This window comes from Plutella xylostella, chromosome 5 (assembly GCF_932276165.1).
Source record: "Plutella xylostella chromosome 5, ilPluXylo3.1, whole genome shotgun sequence".
In the NCBI taxonomy this organism is placed as follows: domain Eukaryota; kingdom Metazoa; phylum Arthropoda; class Insecta; order Lepidoptera; family Plutellidae; genus Plutella; species Plutella xylostella.
In genome coordinates this window covers 12,487,788-12,505,629 of record NC_063985.1, presented here as the reverse complement: position 1 = coordinate 12,505,629, position 17,842 = coordinate 12,487,788, and the positions used below count along the sequence as shown (strand labels likewise).

Genomic DNA, 17,842 nt, shown 5'->3' with positions numbered 1-17,842 from the left:
TGCGGAATGTATAAGAGTCATTTAAATAAGAGTAGTTAGATTAGTACTCTGACAAAAGGCAAACATTTATTTGATTGAAAGCAGTTCCATAGATCCATATTATATTTCTGAACTAACCACTAACACAGTCATGTGTTTTGTGTGCAGGCATGGTGGTGAACGGGTTCGTGAACGTGGTGATCACCACCATCGAGAAGCGCTTCGGGCTGCGCTCCATGCAGACCGGCGTCATCGCGGGAGGGTGAGACACATTTATTTATACCAGTTTATATTGTAATTAAGTATTAATAACATCTACGATGATTGGAAACACTCTCATAGGCTATCTAGATGAGAGGATAGAGCCATCATTATCTAACACGGGGCACAAAACGAATGAAAGCACCAGAGAGAGCTGAATGGAAACAGTTATGAGTAGTTGTGACTATACCGTGACTACCGTGTATATTTAGGTATGCCTGCAGTGGAGTAATTTCAAATCAACTTTCGATTCTAAGTCGTCGTCTAACGTCTTATCCTTAGGTAACTAATAAAAATAAATAGTTTGATCAAAACGAAGTAAATGGTTCTCTTCTACCCCCAGTTACGACATGGCATCCTTCATCTGCCTGGCCCCTGTGACCTACCTGGGCGGGCGGGCAGGCGCGTCCAAGCCGCGCTGGCTCGGGCTGGGCGTGCTGCTGATGGGCGGCGGCTCGCTGCTGTTCGCGCTGCCACACTTCCTCGTGCCGCCGTACCGCGTGGCCAGTGAGGAGCCTGATGATCTGTGTAGGGCGAATAGGACTATGGTGGGTTTTGTGCAAGTTGTGGAGGGCTAGACGTTGTTGTCTACTTAGTCCAGTTCTTTAAGTAATTGTGTGCACTATACAATACAATAGAGGTCGCCACGTCCATAACCAAACTGCTCATTGGTCATCAAGTCAAAAGCCACTATCCGCGTTCCTCTCAAAAATACCTCACTAACTCGCTTCTACCGAACTGATGATGCTATAAACGCTGTGGCAGTTATGATTATGACGAGTCCACTAATAGTCATAGACGCATCACTTGAAACCTCATCTACTCAACTAGGTACTTCACTAACGCGTCTATGACTAAAGGCATTCCTATAATAGCATCACATACTGCCACCGCCAATATTCACCATTCTTTACCTACCCAGGGCGGCTTATGCGACTCGACCGCTACGGCGGGCGGCTGGGCGGAGGGCGGCGCGTGGGCGGTGGCGGTGTTCGTGGCGGCGCAGCTGCTGCACGGCGCCGGCGCCACGCCGCTCTTCACCCTCGGGGTGACATACATCGACGAGAATGTCAGCAAGAAGATGTCTTCTGTTTATTTGGGTGAGTTTTTTTGTATGACTGTGATCCAATCCCCGGCCCTCCTCATTTCAAAGTATTGAATTGGATGAGGTATGATTGAGGTTCGCGTTCAATGTCTGTGGGTTCGGCTTGTATCATCCCTCGCGGTTTAATCGCACCTTTACAGTTATCTCATACTGTAGGAATCTAGGTATAGGTATTATGTAGACATAATAAATGTTAAGACCTAAGATATAATGGTATACATACCTACTGTCGTTTATCGATTTATCGATAGGTACATCCATAGGCTTTCAGGTCTAGTCGACTAAAGCCTAAACCCAATCCAAATCACCTCAACCCGAATGTGATGTGACGGCCATCGCCTTCAGTCGGGATCTTTGATTACAAATTGTCACTCGACTTGGCATAATGGGAGGGTGTTACTGCCACTGTAATAGGATGAAGCATGTGGTCCATCAGACTGTCTACATAGTGTAGCTAGTTTTGGAATGCAAAGCAAATGGCTTTCTCTGATAACGCTTACATTTAAGCAGGTTAATGCAACGATGAAAGAGTGATCTCCCTTATGCGATATCAATACTAAACTTACCTATGTCTTATTTTGAACCTATAGGTAGGTACTCAAAATTTAGAGTACCTATTTTGACCTCTTAGTTTGCACGAGAACGTTCCAATAGTTCCGTAGGTTTAATACAAGTTCCGATTCACACAATTAATTCCAGCCCCAGAAAGTTATGACGCAAGGTAAACCAGGCCATTTCAAACTGTAGCCGTGGCCGTTCTGCGCGGGACATGTATTAATTCCTCTACTGCCATCAGTCCCCGTCGGCCCCGCGTCGCTCCTCGGGAATGCATTTCCGCGGTTTCGATTCGATTCATTGTTTTCGAAGCTAATTGGGTTGCTACGCGACGGATCACTGCGGCTTGAGGGTGAGTTAGTCTAGGTTACGAAAAATTTAGTTTCACAGCGACTCTATACAATGCTCTCGTTCGTATTTTTTTTGTATAGCTAGATTGACCCTTCTTTGCTTTGCATTATACATGTCGATGTAATTTTTTTGAAATGCGCTCTAACGAATGCAGATTTTTATAGTTAGACACAAATACGAAGCTATATTCGATAGACTGTTATGCAGGGTAGCTCCATAAGTAATAACTAGCTTAGTCAACCACCCCACCAATTCACTCAGGGTATTACAATAATAAGGGCACTTTCAGTGATATTTTATATTATAGTGAGTAGGTACCTATTTATTATCGGGGTGGCTCACGGGACGCCACTGAGATATTTCGTATCCAGCCATATACTAATGATCCAATTTATAAAAGTTATTCAGATGACCTGAGTTATCCTCCCACGGCTTACTAAACTACCTTTTTTCTAACATCCTCTATTATAATCTTTAATAGTGGTCAGCTTAAACATTTTGTGGTCTGTAAAACAGTGCGGACCTCTAATAGAGCACACGTAGCTACAATAAAGCTATATTACCTCCACGGCGCGGCGGCGGCGGCGGAGTGGAGTGCTTTCTTATGTTTATTGTCGGCTCTTTAGCGGTTATGATAGCGGCACTTACTCAACTACTATTATAGAGGGCTCTTTACTGGCGGTTTTGCTACACTTTCTGCCGTTTTTGCTCAATTAGGTACCTACCGGATATTAGATTGAGGTTTATAAATCTTTCAATGGTACGGCCAGCTTCATACATTTAAAGCAAGTAGCTTTAAACTTAAACACTTTTGTACCTCGTACCTAGTCTAATAAGCGCTTGTTTAGGTCATGTTTAGGTACATTGGTTTGACTTTGAACGTCTCGTCGCTTGAGATAGTTGGTTTTCTTGTTACGAGTACAACAATTTTAAAAAGTTACATCTCTGACATTTCGCTGGCACTCTAATCATTCGATTATAGGTCCATCCTTTATTTTTCTTCTCGAGTTCAAGCCCCGATGTCCGCTTCACATAACATGACTTACACGACGTTCTTTTATACATTCTGTTGCGAGCGGCTCTTTGTCCGCGCTAGTGTAGGTGAGCTCTGAAAGGAGGTCCTTAGAGCCGCCATTGAGGCCGCCCTCAGCCGCCTCTCGATATAGCACCGTTAGGACAGAGGTGTAGTAGGAAGCTATAAGATATTACGTAGTTTATTACGATATGGGCATTTATAATTATATTTATAGGAAGGTGACGACAATGATAAGTACCTTACAGTAGTTAAACTTTTACCATACCATACCATAAAGTAGTTAAACTTTTACCAGGAGCTGCTATAATTTTATGTACAGAAAAACCTGTTTATTCGTCTACGAATATGTAATTCTATGATGGGTATAGGCCGCTTCCTCAGTACCACCTTCAATCGTAAGATCGCTCAAGAAGTAAAGGAAATTTAAGTATTTATGTACAAACTTATTTTAGAGTTTAGCGCACACACCTATAAGTGCAGGTAGGGAGAGCATCACATCATAAAGCTTTCAGTCGGCGACTGCCCTTAGAGAGTTCCTACCGCAGCTTTTAGCTGTGAAAATACGCGGTCCTCAAGATGTTTGGCGGTTCCCGGGATATCGCGGCCACTTCACGGCACAAACCGCTCAGCTTTGTTCCCGGATTGTCACGACTCACGTACTGTTGTGACTGAAACCACACTTTACGTCGATTAGGCTGCGTCACGATTCGATACGATAGGTTGCGAATGGCGCGGTAAGTGGTATATTTTGTTATGCAAAGTTTAAAAGCGGGGGTGGCATGTGTGGTATTGGAGTTTTATGTTCGTTGCGATTGAATTGCATACGTTTCGGGCGCCGCACCGTTCACACACTCTGAAATGTGTGTTAGGTATTGGAGTAATAGCTATAGATACCTACTTGGTATAATTGTATCGGTGTACTTTAATAAAGAAATGCATTGTTTCAGGTATGTACTACACGATGGCGGTGGTGGGCCCGGCGCTGGGCTACGTGGTGGGAGGACAGATGCTCAACATCTACACCGACTTCATCACCGTAGACTCATCCACGTAGGTTTACAACTATTTAAAAAGAAAATCTAATTTATAACCTCCTTTATAACTTAAATGTAACCGACCTCCTTGAATAGAACATGGCTGTCGCATAGCCCGAGTTTCCCGCGCGCTCGCGTCTTGTTCATATTTTTTAATATTTCATCCCGGCAACGACGGCTTCATTCAGCCAAAGTTGCCCTCTCGCTTTCATCTCATTGTGTGCTCCAAACCAACTTTTGAGCCAAATTAATTCCACCGTTTTATACTTTTATGGCTTCCACGTGAAATATCATTTTGAATTTCGAACCCAAACGAGATTTGAATTAAGTTATGGCTTCGTTCACAGAAACAAACGGCTGGCTGGTTGCTAGTCTCAAATTATTTTTCTAATTTATTAACATAGAGTGGTGTGTAGGTACCGTTCATTTTCTTGAGAGCACTCGGTACCCTTGTTATTACGCCCTATGGTTGCTCAGTGTGGCATAAAAAGCCCGCAGTTTGTGTTAGCACCGTGCTCGCAGGGTTATTGAATTAGCATAAGAAAACAATTGAATATACATGGGGCAGTCAAATTGATATAGATGAGGTGAATTCGCTTAGTTCTATATTGTGGCGCTAGTAGCACCTAGCACGTAAACTCTATCAAGAGTATCTTATGTAGTTTTAGAGAAAGCCGCAGTTCTGGGTTTAGTGGTTTTCCTATACCATAACAGTTAGATATTAGCAATGTTTGCTGAAATGAATAGTAGCTGCTAGCTGGTGATAGTCACTCGAATTATCATAATAGATTGGTACGTTAATTAACATGGAATGAGCATGCTTCTGCTTCGATCCGTGTCGGCGAAACGAATGAAATCTCGTCCTATCATTCGAAAGGCAGCGGCCATACGTAGCACATGCTCGTAAGGCTACGAAAAGTATCGTTTGGAAACCTGCACATCCTGTTGTGTGTGTGTGAACCCAATCAGTTGCAGTAGTAAAAAAACTACTAAGCTACATTAAATCCCGGAATTTCCATTGGAAAACTTTCAAAGGCGTAGCCAAAAATCTTGTAAATGTAACGTAAATATGTGTAGAATACAAATGTGTAGATAGGTACCTACATAATAATTATTATGATATTATGTGAACACCTTTTTAAACTTTATCCTCTCATGGCAGGGTGGGCATAACCCCGCTGAGTTCGGTGTGGGTGGGCGCGTGGTGGGTGGGGTTCATCCTGTCCGCGCTGCTGTGCCTCGTGGTGGCCGTGCCTCTGCTCGCCTTCCCGCATGAACTGCCGGGTAAGTTACACAACCTACATAAGTACAAATAGTTACCCTAGTACCTATAGCCTTTTTCCAACCACTACCTAGGTATATCCACTCGCTTTTGTACCTACCTGTTGTCTGTCAGTGGCCTGCAATAGTGAATTAGTAATAGTGACCAAATTGCAATAAATTTTGGGACATGCCGCAAAAGTCTGGAGCCCCTAGACCGAAAGACAGCAGGAGCGTTCTACTTATCACCAGTCTACGTACGCAACATTCCAATATTATATGGACTCACATAATCATATAGGTACTTACCTATCTCGCAAATCACCTATCACTTAATTTTCCTTTACTATGATTACCTAATCTAGACTAACTATTTCCCCTCTTACTCCAGGAGCAGCAGAAATCCGATCCTCCAAGGTCTCAGAAGCGCACGAGGGCGAAGCCTCCAAGTCCGCGGCATTCAGCGCGCTTCACGAGTTACCCCGCGCCGCCGCCGCCCTGCTGAGGAACCCCACGTTCCTGTTCCTCAACCTGGCCGGAGCTAGTGAGGGCATGCTGATCTCTGGGTTCGCGGCGTTTTTGCCCAAGCTGATAGAGAACCAGTTCGCTGTCAACGCGTCTGAGGCCGCTTTGTTGTTGGGTTTGTATTTAAATTTATGACAAATAATACAACGAGGAAATTACGTATTGGTGTACGTATGCCTAGTGCTAAGTAGTGGTAGCTAGTATCCAGAGTGAACATATTCACCCTGCTGATGATCTGCATACGTCAAGCCCCAAATCTTTACAAATGTTTGCATGCTTCCTTGGCTTGCGTCCTTGCTGACAAGCAAGCAAGCAAAGGAACCATTTCCAGTCTAGTGTGTTCTGTAAAAGTGGGATTGGGGCTTTGTGCTCAGATAATATACGCACAAACAAACTTATTATACCAACTTACTAACTCGAGTCTCATCCCTATTTATACCCCTATACCTCACGATCTCCATTCCTCCGCAGGCGTGATAACGGTCCCCGCTGGCGGCGGCGGCACATTCCTGGGCGGCTGGCTGGTGAAGCGCTGGCGGCTGGCCTGCGCAGGCATCATCCGTCTGTGCGTGGCCGCCACGCTCGCCGCCGCCGCCTTCACCTTCAGCTTCGTGCTGTCGTGTGATGACTATCCGTTTGCAGGGGTCACTGTGCCGTATAACACGCCTAGTGTTGGCGGGTGAGTTGGGGTGGAGAGTGGATTTATGAATAATTTTGAGCTCATGAGCTGAATTGGTTATGAAGACGTAATATAGGAAAAAAAAACTCTATCATTATTTAGATAAGATTGAATTAATAGTAAGTACAGTAACCTGCAGAGAAACCTAACCCTAACAGTAGCAATATCACTAGTTTCTATGCAGGCCACTGTACGGTCATGTGCTGAGAAACCTGACCCCCCTCTCATAGTAACAATGCCTCTGTGAGGGGTCAGGTTTCTATGCCTCTTACTGTACCTATCCATGATAATCTGAAATAGCTACACCGCAGAATTCGCCCAATACGATGTAGAGAATCTGACACAGTCGATCTGATTAACCTATTATTAGCAGCGTAAGCATGGAACCTTCCAAGACCCAATACCGACTTCTATTCCAACTGTCTCAGTCCCGGCAAATAACCACACCCTCCTTCCCCCCAGTGACCGCCTATCCTCAGTCTGCAACGCGGCCTGCGCGTGCGCCTCTGCAGCCTACGCCCCTGTCTGCGGCGCCGACGGAGTGGTGTACTACTCGCCATGCCACGCTGGTTGTGCTACTAGTAACAACGTGGGGTCGGCGCAGCTGTATGGGGATTGTGCTTGTGTGAATACGACGGGAGTTGTGTTGCCGAGCTATAGCTTTGAAGGTGAGTTTGGGTTCCTTAAATTGTCCTTTCCTGGGTCTATGTTCTACTGATTCACTCGAAACTCAGGTGGGCTCCAGTGTTTTTGTGATTGTGTTTCAGAAAACTCTAATAACCGTAGCGTACGGTACGTTTAACGAGTCTTATAGCTGTTTTTGTAACACTTTCATGATTGATAAGAAACTCCAGGAGCAACAAACGATTTCTTACTTGCATTCAATAATATCAAACCATCCCTATCACTACCTAACCTAACTATTCCCTCCAGGTACATCCAACTCGTCAATCACCTACGAGGCGATCAACAGCCCGTGCGCGTCGGACTGCGCGCACCTGTGGCTGTTCGTGTTCCTCTCCTTCTGCGTGATGCTGTTCACCTTCCTAGCCACCATGCCCGCGCTGTCGGCCACACTTAGGTATAGTATCATTAGCGAGAGTTGACCAAGATGGTGGCCTTTTATGTAAGTACTTAGATATACTCGTGACCGAATGATGAGAGAGCATTCGGAACGAGTTAATGCCGGAATAGACCGCATTCACACAATCCCCCAAGGGCCAAATGAACTCGTTAAATTTAAAGACTTAAGTAAGCTAATCCATGCTAAGTTTGTAAGGGAGTGTCCCTTATTGGATTGGCTTACTTAAGTCTTTAAATTTAACGAGTTCATTTAAAGCTGAAGTATCGGCTTCCAACCAATTCAGACACTGGCTAGTGGCCACCATTGAGAAGATTAATGCCCTCTAAAGTAGATTTTCTGATCGATTTTAGCTCAGATTCACTACCTTCGCAATCAAGTTCATGTTCGTTCACGATTTATTGACCAATCTTACACCAGCTTTAATGTTTACCATCGACACACCAAAACCCCAAACCTCCTTCCCCCTCTCCAGATGCGTCCGCGAAGACCAGCGCTCCTTCGCGCTTGGGATCCAGTGGATCAAGGTGCGTCTGCTGGGCACCATCCCCGCGCCGCTGCTGTTCGGGTTCCTCATCGACCTGTCCTGCTCGTTGTGGGACACAACTTGTGGCGCTACTGGGGCGTGCTTGCTGTATGATAATGTCAATATGAGCCGGTGAGTTGGGAGTTTTGTTACCATGTAATTACCTATTATACTTAATTAATTTACCGACCATAATAAATGGGGCGTTTTCCTAACTACTGAAAATTCACATTCACACCCTTGTTTAATCTGAGCCCTTGTAGTTGGTAATCCTAATCCTAACAAATATTATAAATGCGAAAGTAACTGTGTCTGTCTGTCTGTTACTCTTTCACGCCAAAACTACTGAACGGATTTGAATGAAATTTGGTATACATACGGTCTAGACCCTGGGAAAGAACATAGGCTACTTTTTATCCCGGAATTTCCACGGGAAAACTTTTGAAGGCGAAGCGAAGCTTGCGGGAACTGCTACACTTAATATATAATCTAAGTCGGAATTTTCAGACAACTTTTTTATCAACCTTAACTTCTTCCCTTCCAGATACATGCTAGCCCTAGCGCTAGTGGGCAAGCTCTGCTCGCTCCTCTTCTTCTTCTTAGCCTGGTGGTTCTACCGCCCGCCCAGCAACAACAAGAACGGCAACGCAGTGCTGCCCTCTGTCGACATGGTGGTCACAAGCGAGAAGACCAACGGGGTCGTGGCCAATGGGGAGACGGTGGGTAACGGGTATTGTAATCAAGCGCTGGAGTGTAGCGATCATCTGTAGATGCAAGTTGTAGGTATGCAGGAATGATGTCACAATGTGAAGAGATTATCTGATTATGGATGTTTGTCTGAAGTTAGGTATAAGTACCTACCTATACGGTAAATCAATTATAGAACCAATCATATTTCATGTGTTCGTAGTTTTGTTCAAGTTTTACTGTAGATTTTCTATGTAAAAGACTACAGGACATCCGGTTATCCGGATTTATATGAGGGAGCAGCTAAAATATTGAAAAATATTGTATGGGAACTTTGAATCAACGTATTTGTGATTATTTAACTGGAAATAAACTTATATTCATCCAATCACATTCAATTTGTAACTATGGTTTTACGCATGTATGGAATAATCTGTTGTAAAATATCTGTGATGTCGTAGTCTTAAATAATATTTAGGATAATTTGTTTTTGGCATAAAAGTACAATGAGGAAAGCACAAGAGTGTTAATGTTTCATACTTTTCATCACATTTATAGAAATTTATTTTTATGGTTATTTGTTTATTTATATTTAGCCTAAGTATATTTTGTTAATATACTCTTACATGAACTTTAAATATCATTTATAATTATTTTTTTGTCTATAAATATTTTTGTTTGAAGACTGATTGTTTTAAGGTTGTGAAAACCGTAATGTATTGGATTACTTCGTAGCAGATTCCATTCATAGGTGGTATTCGAATAAATTATAAGCACAATTTGTAACGGATAAGGAAGTAGGTACATCTATTAAATTGTAAGTGGTAGCAATTATATTCAAAACTCCGTAATGCAAATCTAGTTATTAGGTAGGTTATGCAAAAATATACACTACTCGTAACGTTTTATTACTTCATGTGTTTAGTTCTCAATTTTCTACATCCCAATAGCTATGGCGGTTATTACCTATTCCATCCAAATTTTGTGTAGCTACACTTATCAAGATCGGTCGGTTTTGGTTAGGTATCGGTTTAGTTAACCGATGTACCATTTTGATTTAAGTATTCAGTGCGTCTTTCGAACTTATCACATTTTAAAGGTTTTTAGAACAGGAAAATGATACCTATTGATTGTAATATATTTATTTATTTATAATTTTGTAAATGTGTATATAGATTGTCTATTTAACTAAAACGATAGATTTATAGGTAGTGAATAAGGTTTGTAAGACCATTCCACGTAACCAATTAAATTATGATACATACATTTATCATTACAGTATTAATCTACTTATGAATCTGAATTCCAAGTACAATATTTGCTCGACTTTTTAAAATTTTACAATTGTTGTATTGTAATTTGTAATACTGCTGGTGTAAGCTGATCAATTTTGTAAGTGTACATTTTATACGTTTAGTAAAATTGTGTATTAAATAAATTATTAACTACATCCATTATTTCCTTTCCTACAATTTCTGCAATCAAACCTTAGACAAGTAACAAACTCACAGTATAAAATCTTATTACATTTATATTAAAACTTACAACATTAGAAAATATATATTAAATTAACAAAAATGCATCATTTAACATTATTGTAGATAATTTATGTTTACTTACAATTAGTTTAGGAAACAGAGTTGCCCGCGGTATGGCGATTTCTAAAAGAACTTCACTCCTTGGTTTTCATCGAACTCTATCAGTTCGCATTTCCCCTTCGCCTGGAGGGCTTTCAGCGCCTTTATTAACACATTCATGTCCAGCCCGTGGAACTCTGTAAATAAAAAATATGATTAAACATAGAAATACAGTTCTGCCTACTTGCTTGGTTGGGTTCGGCCGCCTCCTAGAGGGTAAATTCAAAATAGGTGTTTTCAGAGAACTAAGCTCAACCATAAGGCTCGTCATATCTGCAGAAAACCACCAGCTACAGTAGTAATCACGATTTCTAGACTAGCATAAATAGAGCGACCAGGGACAGGTAAAAGGTGCCAACTCACTAGAAAGGAAGCCGTTGGATCAGGTAGACTGCAAGAAGAGTGTTTTGGTGAAAGTCCTATTTATTTAATAATAATAGTACACTTAATGCTAAAAGCATTATCAACCAGACAACCTACAGCAGATTCAAGGAGCAGAAAGTAAGGAAGTACTAGCACTCGTCCGGTGAGTGCCAGTACACCTCCCATACCTACGTACCTTCATCCACAGTGTTCTCTCCGTGCGCCAGCTCGTACAGCGTGCACACGGCGTGGCTCATGCCGCTGCAGCCCGCCCACGCGTACAGCAGCGCGCCCCACTCGTCCAGCGAGTGCCAGTACACCTCCCATACCTGAGGGGAGGAAAATAAATTCAAGTCAGCATCCAACTTGTAGAAATTGTTGTTAAGTACATCTGTTTTTTTTGTAAATAAAGCTAATAAACGTACCAAATAAGGAGTTGCATAAGTGGTATAAGTAAGCCATAAGGTGTCTCAGCTTTTGGATATTCTTAAACAACAATCTACCTACACCTCATAGTAAAAAGTTTCCAAATAAAGTTAAACTTATTTCAAAAAACATAAGAACAGTTTCTTTGCGAATTTTTAAAAGAGATACTTGTTAGTTATTACCTGTTTGCTCTTGTCGGTGGGGGCGGCGCGGCCGTGGGACGCCATGTCTTCCAGTATCGTGAGCAGAGCTTCCTGACGGATGGAGATTAATAAATATGAGTTTATTGAGGGAAACTTGCATCTTGATGTAGAGTTGACACAGGAAGGGAGGTGTAGGTATGTCTTAAAGTTAGTTAAAGCAGACCAAAAGGGTAACTCTATGCTTAGAGTAAATATTGTCACTGTTGAATGAAAAGTTCCTGTCTACAAATACAGAATATTGGAAATTCCATTTCGGAAAAATACTGCAGAAATTTACTACCATTTTTTTTACAAAAGATCAACTCACTTGTGATAGTTTCCTTTTGATAGATGTGTTGTTGAATAGCGGGCTGTTCTGTGCTTCCCTTATGTCTATTGTTGATATTTTGTTAGCTTTTAAATATTCACTTATGAGTTGTTGCCATGCCTCCATTTGTTTAGCTCTTGTCTCCGTGTGAGGTTGAAGTCTGTAACAAATATTTGTCAGTGAGTTAAAGGTTTAAGATAATTAACTAGTACTACTGGATGACTTAAAACACATAAAAATATCTGTTTAGATGGATCAGCAAAAAGAAATAAGCATGCAAGTGAACATTTAATAATAAAAACATTAGAAAAAACAAAAGCCTGGTCCCACCCAACCAACTGGGTAACCATACTTACTTTACTGAGAGATTTCTTGATTGCCTAAAACACGATCTTTATAAATATCCAACAATTTCTTTTCAGTTTTTTCTCGTTTCCACAATGTACTCAAAGGTTTTGGTTCAAGGTCCGTTACTGATATCCTATAGGACACCTTCTTTGTCCCAATCAGTATGTGGGGAACATCACCCACATAGTTTGGATAAAAGCACATCATTATGGAGCAGTCTTTGAGGATGGCCGAGAGAATGGCCAGCTCACTCGGCTCACAGCTCTTGAAGAACATCTCTCTATGTGTTTGTGTTGTCAAGTCCAAGTTTTGTTTTTCCACTGCTTGTTTCATTTTTGAGACATAAGAGAAATTATCAGGTTTTGGAATACCCAAAGTGGAGAGTAGTGATATCCTTTGTAAGTTCAGTAGCCGGTTAATAAAGGTTTCTGAATCTAAGTTGTTGCTGTCTTCAATGCATTTACTAGATTTTTCATTTATATAACACTCCACTGGTGTTTTCAGAACTGTGTTGGAACTGCCTTTGCTCATTAACATTTCTATAATGAAGTCAACAAATGTACCAATAGATTTGTTGAAAACTGGAAGCTCCACTAATAAGTCTTGTAGATCTTTCTCAGATGACTTTTCATTGTAAACCAGCACACCATCTTTAAACAACTTGAAGTTATTCTGCGGATTCTCTATCAAGCTTAAAACAGCCCTTTTCATTCTAGATCTATCACCAGAGAAAAGATCCAATGGGCAGTAGCCACTAACATTTTCTATTACATTTTCCTCCAATTTTAGGAACTGTTTTAGACAGAAGTAGCATTTTCCAGTTTCTTTGAATGCAGGGGACATGAAACCTTCTTTTGGTTTGATTTCAATACAGTAGTTGGATTTGCATTTTGGGTTTAAAGTAAGCAAGTTGAGAGTTTTAATAGCATACATGCTGAACCTAGTTTTGTGCCTTCTGTGAGCCGGGCGTAACTGTTGAAAACCTTGGCTGAGCTCATGAAGTTGCTCTCTGGGTATTTCTACTAGTTCTTGTTTCTCAGCAGAGGATGAGAGCAGTGGAGTCATCACAACATTCACAAAGTCAACATGCTCTTTAATACAACCTCCATCAACAGGTTTATCATCTTCCTTTATTATTCGAACCACATATTCAGTTCCCGTTAGCTCAAGAACAATATGCACATTCCCTTCGTTTATATATCTCCATGGGAATCCCAGTAGGTTCATTTTTAAAGCAAGAGAAACAATAAGGATCATATAGCGCTAACAAATAACTTATTTAATGTGTTTTACTTACGTAAAAAAGGGCGGGAAATTATACTGCCAGGGCCATGAGATTTCTGCCATAATTATTCAGTGTCTTGAAATCCTCGATCAAAGCTTTCTTTTGTAAAAAATAATTAAATTAGGTTTTATGTGGGTTTTATTTTAGGTACACAAAAGCTGAATTTGACAGTTGAGTGAGCAAGTAAACAGATTGACACTTGACAATGGCGGTGACACTGACAGTTTTTTGCACCACAGATGACAGAACCTGGCGACTGGAGAAAAAGTTACCTACGTTTGCAGCCACACCACTTGCTCAACAGCTCAACACTGCTTTGCTTACCGCTAGTCCACATTTTACGCGGTGCGGGTGAATCTGCTCGTTTCATTTCCGCTCGAATCTATCACGAAGAATATTTAGTTTGCAACTGACAACGGCAACCGATTTTGCGTATTTTATTTAATCTCAGAATAATAACAGTCGCTCGGCCGCCACGATAGATAGCTCCGAACCACCCCGCCGTCACGGCTCTGATTCACAGATTATAAAGATGTATTTTTTGGATTTTGTATTTTTTTGACATTTGGATAGGTTATAAAATTATTATTCCGACGTTCCTTCAAACAAATTTCGAAAAGTCTGCCTTTATTATCGTAATTTAGCATTAAAAGGGCTATGTTATAGCACTATAGTTTCCTGAGTGTGGTTGGACAGTGTAAAAAGAATGATAACGCTAAACAAGAAGATTAAAAAGGAGGGTTCCGATCATAGCAATGGTATCAGCAATGAGACTTCGAAACGAATATCTGTGAGGGACAAACTGTTGGTGAAAGAAGTTCAGGAGATGAATGAGAACCTGCCGACGACCTGCGCTGTGACCTTCGAGGACCCGAACGTGCTGTGCGAGTTCACGCTGACGGTGGCGCCCGACGAGGGGTACTGGCAGGGCGGCAGATTCCAGTTCAGTGTTTTCGTCACTGAAGACTATAATATGGCTGTAAGTACAGTTCGTTATGTTCTGCTGACGATTGTGTACCCACACACCTGGTTATGAGATGGTGTGAGCATATTTCACTCAGAAATATGAAATTTTGGTGCTTTTATGCATAATAGTTACCCAAAATATCATTATAATCAATATATTACTTAGTAGTTCAATGAATGTTGCTTCCGCCTGTAATAGGGATGCACACGAGATACTTTTTGTGTCTTAGTTTTTAATAAATTGCATGTGTGTTATTCTGTTGGTGGAACAATAAATAAATATATCATACTTACTTATAATTTTGCCATGTAAGCAGACATTATTGGTATTTATTTCACAGTAAATATGACATGAATTATTTAGCATACATGAACTAGGGCATGCAATACCGGAACAATTTTCAATACCGGTATTGAGTTCCGGTATTACAACTCAATACCGGGATCCCGGTATTAATACCGGTATTAGACTTCCTTGTAATAAATGGCATATACTGTGTTTAAAGGTCGTATACGTCAAAATAAAACAAGAAAATGCAATAATATTCGTATTTTGTTGTAGATTTTTACGAGAATTAAGTTTTAGAGTTAAAATTTTAGAATAAAATTTTTTTTTACATCCGGTGTCGGTTTACGCATGGTCAACAGTAGATTTCTAGCAGCCGAAAACTGCATTAAACGGTTGGGAACAAGTGCGCTTTCACAGTATACACAAGGCTAACTAAATCTTAATCGCTTTATTTATAGCTATAGCCTAAAAAAGTCCGATTCCGGTATTACTTCAATACCGGTATTAACTTTCAATACCGGTATTGAAAAAAGCGGGAATTTTGTCCGGGATCCCGGTATTACGGATACCGGTATTGCGGTATTGCATGCCCTAACATGAACCAATAACTCAGTGTTCTTTTAACCAACACCCAATATAAATTGTCAATTGTATTGTTTTTTGTTGCAGCCTCCTAAAGTGAAATGTCTCACAAAGCTATGGCATCCAAATATCAATGAGGATGGAGACATTTGCCTGTCGCTGCTCAGACAGACCTCCATCGATGAGCACGGCTGGGCACCCACTAGGAGATTAAAGGATGTAGTATGGGGACTGAATTCATTGTTTACTGTAAGTTTGTGTTGCTATAAAATATCAGATAATTAGAACTCACATCTTTAAATAAGTAAAATCTGTACTTAACCCAGTAACTGTTAATTTCTTTTGTATTCCTAGGTTTCATCAAAAGTAACAGAGACTTTGTCTGAGATGAATTTGACCTATTACCCTTTGCCATGGTTATCAAATATTATCAGACTACATTCTACATGACCTAACAATATTGCTATCTTTTCAGGATTTGCTGAATTTTGAAGACCCACTAAATATAGAAGCTGCTGAACAATATAAAAAGGATAAAGTTGAATTTCAAGCCAAAGTACAGGAATACATCTCTCTGTCAGGAAAGAGATGAAAGTTGTGATATGTGGTATTTCTTAGTCATTTTATGAAATATGATAGGAAATGGAAATTTTCTGTATTTTTTGTTTTATAATGATTTTTGTAACTGGGTTCACTAGGTGCTAGCATCTGTCATATTTTATTATGTATGAAGCAGACTTATGAGTTACTGTGATTTTAATTTTGAAAATGCAGTATGCAATGTTATGCTCATTAAAAATTAAGATCACAGTCGGATGGCTAATTCAACATAAGGGCACCACTGACATAACCTGATAAAATACTCTAAAGCAATAATAGCTTGTTCAAAATATACACCAATTATATTAACAATATCAATAATTAATAGATAAAGTGTACTTATATAATACATAGTTCAATTTAGTTATTGCTAGGCCTTACATTATTATCTATCACATGCCCACGATATTTTTAGCACAAGTTTTTATCAAATTCATAATAAATTATATTTTGATAAATTGAAATATACTTTGAATTTCAATTAAATTACCTAATTCATCATATGCCTACCTATCAAATTTACTTCTTAGCTGACCTTGTTCAAATATTTTTAGCTTCATTAATTAGTTAAGATTAAAATAAAACACATCAATTTAAGTTTTAATGCTCTATATTGCATCCAGTAATACATGAGCATCAATAATATTACAAAATACGTATAAATAGTAATAAATAATTGGTAAAAAATGAAAAATAAATAAATGAATTAAAAAATTAACAAAACATCGAAACTTGACTAGATTTTTACATTTGTGAAATTTCATGATGGTGACGATGATTTTGACTGAAATTCTCTTTTAGATTTTATTGAGGCTGCTTGAGTAATTTAATCTATTCAATTCATATAATTTTATATCTATTCCTTGTAGCAAACTTAAAATCTTTTTTGACTTTTGCTTTCAAACAACCTCAATAAACCTCCACTCTATGACTCAGTATGACATAGACATTCCAACTATCCAACCAGCCTCCGCTGGCATCTCCTAGGCGCTAGAGAAGTTGGTGAAGAGCTCCTCCTGTATGCTGTTGGAGCGGATGAGCTGGCGCGGCGACACCTGCCCGAAGGCCGCGCCCACCGTGTCGGCTTGGGAGGCTTCGGCCGACTTGCGCGAGTGGTACTCGTCAGAGAATTCCTGCCGAGATAGCACGGGTGAGTGAGTCTTGTATTATTTTCCTACCTAATGTGGGTTGGGTACATACGGCAGCGGTTATATTATTTCAGTTTTCATACATACAAAGTGGCGCCTCTAGCGGAATGTTTAGTAAAATAGTTGAGCGATGAAAAATCCATTCCGTTTGCAGCTTACAGTAATCTAACGACTTGTCATTTTTCAAGCCTCAGTTTCCTCGATAGGCACAACGCGACATAATAGTGCCGAGTTGATAAATATTCACTTTCGGCATTCGACAGCGTTTAGCCTTTTGATTAGGACCCTTGCTATATTTCCCCTTGTGTTACCTTAAGCCTGTTCCCTAAGAACACGGATCGCTCTCTCTTCTTGTTCATGAAGTCAGACTGCGTGAGCCAGCGGTGCTCGTGGCACTCCTCCGCCGACGGCCGCTTCAGGGGCACCTTCTTGAACAGGAACATCAGGAATCTGGCGGAGGAAGGTGGGGTTAAACGTTTGGTTAACTACGACTAGTTTGAAAATGAAAATAAACTCGGGTGTTGTCTAGGTATAGGTATTTTACATGAAAACGTAGTATACCTAATAAGCTGAAACGGAGGTCTCTCAACTCGTCATTCTAAACAATAT

The 17,842-nt window shown here is 40.5% G+C and overlaps 4 protein-coding genes across 7 annotated transcripts in view; 2 read left to right on the top strand and 2 right to left on the bottom strand.

Annotated features, from left to right (window-relative positions):
- The window catches only part of LOC105382214 (solute carrier organic anion transporter family member 4A1), a 33,617-nt gene extending 23,522 nt beyond the window's left edge, over positions 1-10,095 (top strand). For both annotated transcript variants that reach the window (XM_048633329.1, XM_048633330.1), the window contains 11 exons: positions 148-241; positions 584-788; positions 1,163-1,340; positions 4,235-4,337; positions 5,484-5,605; positions 5,973-6,221; positions 6,578-6,785; positions 7,248-7,454; positions 7,717-7,866; positions 8,342-8,524; positions 8,937-10,095. In XM_048633329.1, coding sequence (XP_048489286.1) covers positions 148-241; positions 584-788; positions 1,163-1,340; positions 4,235-4,337; positions 5,484-5,605; positions 5,973-6,221; positions 6,578-6,785; positions 7,248-7,454; positions 7,717-7,866; positions 8,342-8,524; positions 8,937-9,162 — 1,925 coding nt within the window. In that variant the 3' untranslated portion in view covers positions 9,163-10,095. The remainder of the gene's footprint in view (positions 1-147; positions 242-583; positions 789-1,162; positions 1,341-4,234; positions 4,338-5,483; positions 5,606-5,972; positions 6,222-6,577; positions 6,786-7,247; positions 7,455-7,716; positions 7,867-8,341; positions 8,525-8,936) is intronic.
- Positions 10,096-10,205: 110 nt separating this feature from the next.
- LOC105382213 (vacuolar protein-sorting-associated protein 25) lies at positions 10,206-13,826 on the bottom strand. Of its 3 annotated transcripts, none has more exons than XM_038112856.2 (5): positions 13,661-13,826; positions 12,016-12,175; positions 11,688-11,759; positions 11,276-11,408; positions 10,206-10,853 (listed from the first exon to the last, which is right to left on the bottom strand). In XM_038112856.2, exons 1-5 carry the CDS (start codon positions 13,708-13,710, stop codon positions 10,741-10,743), a joined length of 528 nt encoding a protein of 175 aa, XP_037968784.2. In that variant the 5' UTR covers positions 13,711-13,826; the 3' UTR covers positions 10,206-10,740. The 3 variants fall into 3 exon arrangements, with proteins under 3 accessions (XP_037968784.2, XP_048489289.1, XP_048489288.1); XM_048633332.1 differs by lacking the exon at positions 13,661-13,826 and adding an exon at positions 12,372-12,510; XM_048633331.1 differs by lacking the exons at positions 10,206-10,853; positions 11,276-11,408; positions 11,688-11,759; positions 13,661-13,826 and adding an exon at positions 12,372-13,648 and having other exon boundaries at positions 12,149-12,175.
- Positions 13,827-14,210: 384 nt separating this feature from the next.
- Positions 14,211-16,551, top strand: LOC105382212 (NEDD8-conjugating enzyme UBE2F). The gene is made up of 3 exons (XM_011552060.3): positions 14,211-14,627; positions 15,573-15,734; positions 15,961-16,551. The coding sequence occupies exons 1-3, from the start codon at positions 14,355-14,357 to the stop codon at positions 16,075-16,077; spliced, it is 552 nt and encodes a 183-aa protein (XP_011550362.1). The 5' UTR covers positions 14,211-14,354; the 3' UTR covers positions 16,078-16,551.
- Positions 16,552-16,677: 126 nt separating this feature from the next.
- The window catches only part of LOC105382253 (obscurin), a 71,605-nt gene continuing 70,440 nt past the window's right edge, over positions 16,678-17,842 (bottom strand). The window contains exons 64-65 of the mRNA XM_048633413.1: positions 17,545-17,683; positions 16,678-17,218 (exon numbers count right to left, since the gene is read on the bottom strand). Coding sequence (XP_048489370.1) covers positions 17,069-17,218; positions 17,545-17,683 — 289 coding nt within the window. The 3' untranslated portion in view covers positions 16,678-17,068. The remainder of the gene's footprint in view (positions 17,219-17,544; positions 17,684-17,842) is intronic.